At 43.3% G+C, this 9,359-nt stretch overlaps 1 protein-coding gene across 4 annotated transcripts in view; it reads right to left on the reverse strand.

The window, feature by feature from the left end:
- CENPJ (centromere protein J) overlaps nucleotides 1-8,277 on the reverse strand; it is a 56,649-nt gene extending 48,372 nt beyond the window's left edge. For 3 of the 4 annotated variants that reach the window (XM_060128934.1, XM_060128933.1, XM_060128936.1), the window contains exons 1-2: nucleotides 955-1,079; nucleotides 13-522 (exon numbers count right to left, since the gene is read on the reverse strand). In XM_060128934.1, the coding sequence (XP_059984917.1) occupies nucleotides 13-456 (444 nt within the window). In that variant the 5' untranslated portion in view covers nucleotides 457-522; nucleotides 955-1,079. Of the gene's footprint in view, nucleotides 1-12; nucleotides 523-954; nucleotides 1,169-8,136 lie in introns of those variants that run through there. The other variant, XM_060128937.1, reaches the window with a different exon arrangement.
- Between the last annotated feature and the right edge of the window lie 1,082 nt (nucleotides 8,278-9,359).

Here is a 9,359-nt window from a genome sequence, read left to right on the forward strand (position 1 = left end):
ATCCCGTTTTACCTGTTCAAGCTTTTTAAAAAGTGGGTCTTTATAAGCCACTTCTTTGAATTCACTCACAGGATCTGAAATAAAGTTATTTTTGTTATCTTCCCAGTGTCCAGGAGCATGCTGACATGCCACTATTTGTGTTCCCTCTTTAGTCGAAGGAAAGACTCTCTGTGTTTCAGATTTATCTGATTGTAACTTGTAAGGGCTGTTGGGCTCCAACTTCTGTTCTTCATGAAGTGAATCTTCTTCACGTATAAAGCTGAAGCTATTTGAAAAATCTGTGGGGTTAATAGGAAAGCTGGTAGAAATGTTCACATTTACTCGCTTCTCTTCCTCTGCTTCCAAAATAGGAAATCCACGATTTAATATGACCCCAGCCCGAGAAGGACTGGTCATCCACTGGGTTAAGAAGTTCTGCCCACTGTTTAACTCTGAAGAGGCTGACATCAGGAACATTTTAGTCCAATGACACTACTGTATTTAAATAATGTAAAAGCTAGAAGAGCTGTTAATTTCCAACACCTGTAGAAACAAGACAGCCAACAAAAATTATTAGTTAAAGTTATTCAACCCAAACCTAACCCAGCACAAAAACCTACTGAATATTTCTTACAGGAAACACTTTAACTAGCAAAGCAATTGGGCAGTAAGTTACATATTTTTAAAACGTCTTTAAAATACCCAAATTGAGGGGATCAAAACTCAAAGTTCCCTTCTGATTTAATCAGTTACTGATGAATTTACACAAGTGCTCAATCAGTTGACCAAAAACTAAGGGAGCTAAAGCATCTTCTAAGTTATTTGATTACCAAAGGAAAAATAGGCCACTATCAATATCCACTTTAACCACGTGCATGCGTCTGGCCCTAGTCCAGTACTGCTTCTTTGCCCAATACGGGGAACCCTGTTCTCCCTAGTCCCAGAACAGAAGTCACCACCACCCCATGGCTTCACCTGGCACTGTCTGCTGCTGTCCGTTCCTCCTCTTCTCTCTTATAACCCCTTGCCCAGCAGGCAGTCTCTCATCTGCATCCCTAGAGGTCTCTGACATCACTGCTTTGGCGTCATCTCATTATTAGTGGTATTTCGCTTCTGTGTTCATAATCTACCAAGCTGTGAGTTCCTTGAAGGTATCTGTATATTCACCACTGTCTAGCACCATCCGTCCCTGGGAGATAGAAGAAACTTGATAAATGTTTGCTAAAAGTAAGTTAAAATTAAATCAGAACTAAGGTTATATTGTTGAAAACAATTCAGTTTTATAAAGTATTGTTTGTGTTCATTCAATGTTCAACAATAAAAATTTCATTGGTTCATAGCACGGGACAGCTATGCTGTATGAATCATACTCTAAAACAACCAAATTCCTAGTGTAACTCTGTGACTAGTGCAACAGATAAGCAACTAACATTTACTGTGTTCTTACTCTGTGCCCAGTACTGCTGTAGGCACTGGGTAGACAGCAGTTAATAACTCAGAGTCTAGTGGGGAAAATACACACAAAAGCCATGTGGGGGTAGGAGACTGCAAGTTTAGACGGGGTGCACAGAAAGGCCTCACTTAGAGGAAAAGCTAAGGACCCGGTGGAAGAAGTGCATGTGGTGCAGCTATGAGGGGCAGAATAAGACCCAGTCACCCAGACTTCATAACTCCCATTTGCAGGAAGCCCCCACCAATGCCCCATTCCTCCCGAAAACCACCAGTTCCTACAGCCCATCACCACTATCCACCTTGACTCCTCCAGGGTTCACGTCTTTATGTTTGGGAATCTATTTATGTCAGCGCCCTTCATCCGTGCCACGCTAATCTCCACGCATGTGCTTATCCTGTCTCCGTGTCCCAAGCATCCCAATGCCAAACACTCACTGTGCGTCACAAGCAAAATCTATTATTCTTAACCTCTTCTCTCACCTTCCTGAGAAAACCTCCTCCTATGGAGCCCATACCCTTGGAATACGTACCTTCTTTATTGTTCTTTTTTAGACCTGGATTATTCTCCCTTCCTCTACCATCAAAATCCCCAATTTTGAACCTCGTATTATCAGACTATATAACCTACTATTCCTTTATTGTCTACCACAACCTACAGAGTGTCCTGGGATCCTCCCCTTCATTCCTGAAAATTCTCTGGCTAAACAACTCGAAGAACAGAGTTGCCATTAACTGAAATGGAGAAAACTGGGGATAAAACAAAACAAAACAAAACAAAAAAAATGGTAGCGTGATTTGTTTTCTCACTGATATCACACGTTGACAACCACAGCTACTACGGCATTTAAAAAAAAAAAAACCTACTGCTATAGGCAGTTGCTATAGGCAACGACATGGATGAGAAAAGTTGAATCAAAGTCTGACACGAGGGCTTCCCTGGTGGCGCAGTGGTTGAGAGTCCGCCTGCCGATGCAGGGGACGCGGGTTCATGCCCCGGTCCGGGAGGAGCCCACATGCCTTGGAAAGGCTGGGCCCATGAGCCATGGCCGCTGAGCCTGCACATCCAGAGCCTGTGCTCTGCAACGGGAGAGGCCACAACAGTGAGAGGCCCGCGTACCGAAAAAAAAAAAAAAAGTCTGACACGAATACTGTGTGATTCCACTTAGTATGAAGTTTGAGAAGAGGCAGAATAAACTCCCAGGTCCAGAAGTCAGAAGCATGGCTGTCTAGGAAGCTGGTATCGCCTGGGAAGGGGTTTCTGCCTTCAGGATGCTAGGGATGTTCTGTATCTGGGAGGTGACTACACTGGTATATATGTTTGGGCTGTACACTTAAGATTAAGGCACTCTGAGAATTCCCTGGCAGTCCAGTGGTTAGGACTCCGCACTCTCGCTGCCAAGGGCCCAGGGTTCGATCCCTGGTTGGGGAACTAAGATCTGGCAAGCCACATGGTGTGGCCAAAAAAAAAAAAAGATTAAGGCACTTTACTGGATATCTCTTACTCCTGAATAATTTTTTTAAACTGTGGTAAGCAAACTAATTCTAACTATTTCTGAGTTGGAAACCTATGTAAAAAGGCAAAACTCTTCATCAGAATCAACCAAGTAACCCTGATTGAATTTAAACAACCTCGTCAGGAAACTTATGAAATCCAAATTTAGAACAAAGACAAGCTACAAGGTCATTCTGTAACATCAAAAACCAGAAAAGGTTTTTAAAAACAACAGAAAAGATCAATGAAACTAAAAGCTGGTTCCCTGAAAGGATAAACAAAATTGATAAACCACTGGCCAGACTCATCAAGAAAAAGAGGGAGAGGGCCCAAATCGATAAAATCAGAAATGAGGGACTTCCCTGGTGGCGCAGTGGGTAAAGAGTCTGACTGCCAGTGCAGGGGACACGGGTTCAGGCCCTGGTCCGGGAGGATCCCACATGCCACGGAGCAACTAGGCCAGTGCGCCACAACTACTGGGACTGCGAGCCACAACTACTGAGCCCATGTGCCACAACTATCGAAACCTGTGCACCTAGAGCCCGTGCTCCGCAACAAGAGAAGCCAGTGCAATGAGAAGCCCGTGCACAATTAAGAGTAGCCCCCACTTGCCACAACTAGAGAAAGCCCAGGTACAGCAGTGGAGACGCAATGCAGCCAAAAATAAATAAATAAATAAATTTATTTTTAAAAAATTTCAAAAGATTGCATTACGTTCCTTAAAAAGAAAAAAAATGAAAGAGAAGTTACAACCAACACTACAGAAATACAAAAGATCATATGAGACTATTATGAGCAACTATATGCCAATAAAATGGACAACCTAGAAGAAATGGACAGATTCTTAGAAAGGTACAATAATCTCCCAAGACTGAGCCGGGAAGAAGTAGAAAATATAAACACATATATATGGAATTTAAGAAAAAAAAAATGTCATGAACAACTTAGGGGTAAGACAGGAATAAAGACACAGACCTACTAGAGAATGGACTTGAGAATACGGGGAGGGGAAAGGGTAAGCTGTGACATAGCGAGAGAGTGGCATGGACATATGTACACTACGAAACGTAAAACAGCTAGTGGAAAGCAGCCGCATAGCACAGGGAGATCAGCTCGGTGCTTTGTGACCACCTAGAGGGGTGGGATAGAGAGGGTGGGAGGGAGGGAGATGCAAGAGGGAAGAGATATGGGAACATATGTATATGTATAACTGATTCACTTTGTTATAAAGCAGAAACTAGCACACCATTGTAAAGCAATTATACTCCAATAAAGATGTAAAAAAAAAAAAAAAGAAAGAAAAAGAAAATATGAACAGACCAATTACCAGTACTGAAACTGAATGAGTAACTAAAAAACTCCCAACAAGCTAGAGTCCAGAACCAGATGACTTTACGGGTTAATTCTACCAAACACTGAGAGAAGAGTTAACGCCTACTGTTCTCAAACTATTCCAAAAAATTGCAGAGGGAGGAACACGTCTGAACTCATTCTATTTAAATGTGCCACCATCACCCGGATACCAAAACCAGACAAAGACATCACAAAAAAAAGAAAATCACAGGTCAGTATCACTGATGAACACAGATGCAAAAATCCTCAACAAAATTCTAGCAAACCAACTCCAACAATACATTAAAAGGATCATACACCATGATCAAGTGGGATTTATCCCAGAGATGCAAGGATTTTTCAATATCTGCAAATCAATTAATGTGATACAACACATTAACAAATTGAAGAATAAAAACATTATGATCATCTCAGTAGATGCGGAAAAAAACTTTTGATAAAATTCAACATTCATTTATGATAAAAACTCTTAGGAAATGGGCATAAAGGGAACATCCCTCAACATAACAAAGGCCATATATAACAAATCCATAGCTAACATCATACTCAATAGTGAAAAGCATTTTTTCTAAGATCAGGAACAAGAAAAGGATGCCCACTGTCACCACTTTTATTCAACATGGTTTTGGAAGTCATAACCACAGCAATCAGAGAAGAAAAAGAAAAGGAATCCAAATAGGAAAAGAAGTAAAACTGTCACTGTTTGCAAATGACATGATGCTATACACAGAAAATCGTAAAGATACTACCAGAAAACTACTAGAGCTCATCAATGAATTCAGTAAATTTGCTGAACACAAAATTAATACACAGAAATCTGTTGCATTTCTATACACTTACAATGAAATGTCAGAAGGAGAAATTAAGGAAACAACCCCACTTGCCATCACATAAAAAAATGAAATACTTATGAATAAACCTACCTAAGGAGGCAAAAGACCTGTACTCCAAAAACTATAAAACACTGATGAAAGAAAATGAAGACAACACAAAAAGATGCAAAGCTATACTGTGTTCTTGGATTGAAAGAATCAATATTGTTAAAATGACCATACTACCCAAGGCAATCTACAGATTCGATGCAATCCCTATCAAATTACCAATGGCATTTTTCACAGAACTAGAGCAAAAAATTTTAATTTGTATGGAAGCACAAAAAACCCCGAATAGCCAAAAGAATATTGAGAAAAAAACAACAGAACTGGAGAAATCACACTCCCTGATTTCAGACTATATTACAAAGCTACAGTAATCAAGACAGTATGGCACTGGCACAAAAACAGACATACAGATCAATGGAACAGGACAGAAAGCCCAGAAATAAACCCACACACTTATGGTCAATTAATCTATGACAAAGGAGGCAAGAATACACAATAGAGAGAAGACAGTCTCTTCAATAAGTGGCGCTGGGAAAACTGGACAGCTACATGTAAAAGAATGAGATTAGAACATTCTGTAAGGCCATATACAAAAATAAATTCAAAATGGATTAAAGACCTAAATGTAAGACAAGATACTACAAAACTCCTAGAGTAAAACACAGGCAGAACACTCTTTGACACAAATTGTAGCAATATTTTTTCAATCCGTCTCCTGAGTAATGAAAATAAAATCAAAACAAAAAAACAAAATGGGACCTAATAAAACTTAAAAGCTTTTGCACAGCAAAGGAAACCATAAGCAAAACAAAAAGACAACCTGCAGAATGGGAGAAAATATTTACAAACGAAGCGACCAACAAGATATTAATTTCCAAAATATAAAAGCAGATCATACAGCTCAACATCAAGAAAACAAACAACCCAATCAACACATGAGCAGAAGACCTAAATAGACGTTTCTCCAAAGAAGACATACAGATGGGCAACAGGCAAATGAAAAGATGCTTAACATCAGTAATCATCAGGGAAATGCAAATCAAAACCACAATGAGGTATCACCTCACACCAGTCAGAATGGCATCACTAAAAAGTCTACAAATAATGAATGCTGAAGAAGGTGTGAAAAGGGAACACTCCTACACTGTTGGTGGGAATGTAAGTTAGTGCAGCCACTATGTAGAACAGTAAGGAAGCTCCTTAAAAAACTAACAGAACTACCATATGATCCAGCAATCCCACTCCTGGTCATATATCCACAGAAAACCCTAATTCTAGAAGATACATGCACCCCAATGTTCATAGCAGCACAATTTACAGTAGCCAAGACATGGACGCAACCTAAATGTCCACTGACAGATGAATAAGGAAGATGTGGTACATATATACAATGGAGTAGGAGCCATAAAAAATAATGGAAAATTGCCATTTGCGGCAACATGGATGGACCTAGAGATGACCACATTAAGTGAAGTCAGACAGAGAAAGACACGTATCATATGATATAACTTATATGTGGAATCTAAAAAAAAAAAAAGATACAAATGAACTCATTTACAAAACAGAAACAGACACAGAAAACACTTACGGTTACCAAAGTAGATTGGCAGGGGGTGGGGGTGGGAGGCATAAATCAGAAGTTTAGGATTAACAGACACACGCTACTAAACATAAAACAGGTAAACAACAAGGATCTGCTGTACAGCACAGGGAACTCTACTCAATATCTTGTAATAACCTATAAAGGAAAACAACCTGAAAAAGAATATGTATGTATGTATAATTGAATCACTTTGCTATACACTTGAAACACAACATTGTAAATTAACTATACTCTAATTAAAACAAAAAAAACTAGCAAAGTTCCCTACTAGACTGGCAAGCGCAAGCACCGATGTGATGCAGCACTCAGACGTCTGCATGTAAAACAGAGCAGGACCCTATGGTCCCTGCCCCCCATGTCCTCAGCCTGCCTTTTTGTCTGTGGAAAAACCAAAGAATAAGTTTAACCAGAGAAGTGAGAAAATGCAGAAGCAAAGAAAAGCAGTCAAACAGGACAAAACAATAACAGTTTAGTCATTAAGCAAAGGCAAGGCACTTTAGCTCCTTCTCAAGGGCTGTAGCTAATATCGGGAGCCCTCTCCGGTGGGCTGTCTTGTAGATAATGAAACCCCCATCAGGTGGGAGAAGTGAACTACATTAACTGTAGCCATGACATAAGCTGCCGCGATTCTAAAAACTGGCCTCAAGAAAATGGGAACAAACCGACTTTGGAACCTAAGGTTAACTACTTAAAACAGTCAAGATGACGCTGGCCAGAGCACCGCATGACCAGCTTCAAGATGCCTGTCCGAGCTGCCTGCGTTGCTTCCATGTGGGCTCCTCCCGCCGCCTATAACAGCTCTTGACCCACGACTGTCGACTGTGGCCGCGGAGGGCAGGGGAGGGGAGTCGGCCTTTGGACAGGAGTCGCCCTCCCCGCTCCCGGCACCCAAAAGAAAGCAAACTTTCCTTTCCACCAGCCTTGCCTCTTCACTGGCTTTTGCGCAGGAGCATCCGGAACTCGCTTTCGGTAACACATATCTCGCCCACGTAAAAAAGAAACCTCCCCTGCTTCATTTCAGCTTCATCACTATGATCCTAGAGGTATATTTACTGTCGGCATGACGCACAGAAATACAATTCCACCTTAACCTGTTACTTAGTATTGATGCTAAGGCCTTGGTAAAGGGAGCATATACAGCAAAATGCCCAGAATGGATTATTAGGAGGTGGACTCAGATCTTCCTGATACCAAAATCTGTTTGAAACGAACGGACAGCCTTGAAACCTCCAAAGACTACCACGTAAACATTATTTAAAGCAGCGGGCCGGGGGGGATAAATTCTCTACCTCGCGAGGAGGAAAAGGTAGACGCAAACAATTCAAAGCCTCCCTCAGGCCTTGAGAAGTAACTGGTCGCTTAGAAAGGTGACTTACCGGTCTCCCAAAGTACACGTCCTTGAAAGCCACCAACCCACAGCAAAGCTTTCAAACCCGAAGCTTTGCAAGACCGCACCTGCCGGCAGGGAGACCGGCCCAGACCAGCAGGAAGGTGACGCACCGACGCGCTCCTCGCGCAGCAGCTCAGAGTGCAGCCGAGACCACAAGCGGCGGGAGCCCGCGAGAAGCCGCCGCGGAACAGCGCTAGCAGGCCCGACACTGACCCAGAGCTCCCCTCGCCGCCCGGCGCCGCTCCCCGCGCGCCCCGCCGTCCCTCGTGGACGCACGGCGACGAACACACCAGCTCCTCCGGTCCTCCCCACCCCCACCCCACCCCCGCCACGAAGTCCCGCTCCTCGGCCCCGGCCTCTCAGTCCACTCACGCCAGCGCCCGAGCCGTCGTCGTCGCCGCCGCCGCTACCCTTACAAACCACCCGCCACAGCCTCCGCGGCCAGCCCGGCTCCGCCCGGGCCCGAGGGCTCCTGGGAAATGTAGTTCCTACCTGCCCCTCTGCGCTTGCGAGAGCACGCAGCCGGACTCACCCAAACTACCACTCCCGGCGACCCGGCGTTCCACGTTACTAGGCGCTCACGGCCCGGCGTCTTCCGCCCGGGAGCGGGGGGCAAGGGGTGGTGGTGGCGGGCGGAGAGGCGGGGGGAAACAGCTCCCGGAGAGAACTTCCGGGACAGACCGAGCCCCTCCCCTGCCTTTCAAAACTTCGGCTGGCGCCCTCGCGCTTGGGGCGGGGGCGTCTGTGTAGTTCCGCGTGTCTTTTGTTTTTTGTTTTTGTCTTCTTTGCCACGAGTGACCAAGTAAACGAAAAAAGGACAGGCGGCCACACTCTCTGATGAGTCAAAAGTAACCTTGTGATGAAGTCACTCCTAAAGTAGCTATCGCTCGTCTTTTCTGCCTAATGCGTAGTTGGCTCTTTGCCCATTAGGTAATAAAGCCTAATTTTATTTTGTTTATTTTTTATTAAAATAAACCTAGTTCTGTTTTGAACACTAAAGTGCAAAACTCGAAAACCGTTTTCTTAATTGCCACTGCAGATGCAGACACTGCAAGTTACCATTGTGTACACACCCAGGCTTTGTGTCTGTTTAAATAAATATTTAAAGAAATCAAATGAAGTGCTATTTCCAACAACCGGTACAGTGTAAGAAACGAACTACTGTTACCAAGTCCAAGCTTGTATTGCTTGCGCTGCAGGAGAGGCCAA

This window comes from Lagenorhynchus albirostris, chromosome 18, assembly GCF_949774975.1.
Source record: "Lagenorhynchus albirostris chromosome 18, mLagAlb1.1, whole genome shotgun sequence".
In the NCBI taxonomy this organism is placed as follows: domain Eukaryota; kingdom Metazoa; phylum Chordata; class Mammalia; order Artiodactyla; family Delphinidae; genus Lagenorhynchus; species Lagenorhynchus albirostris.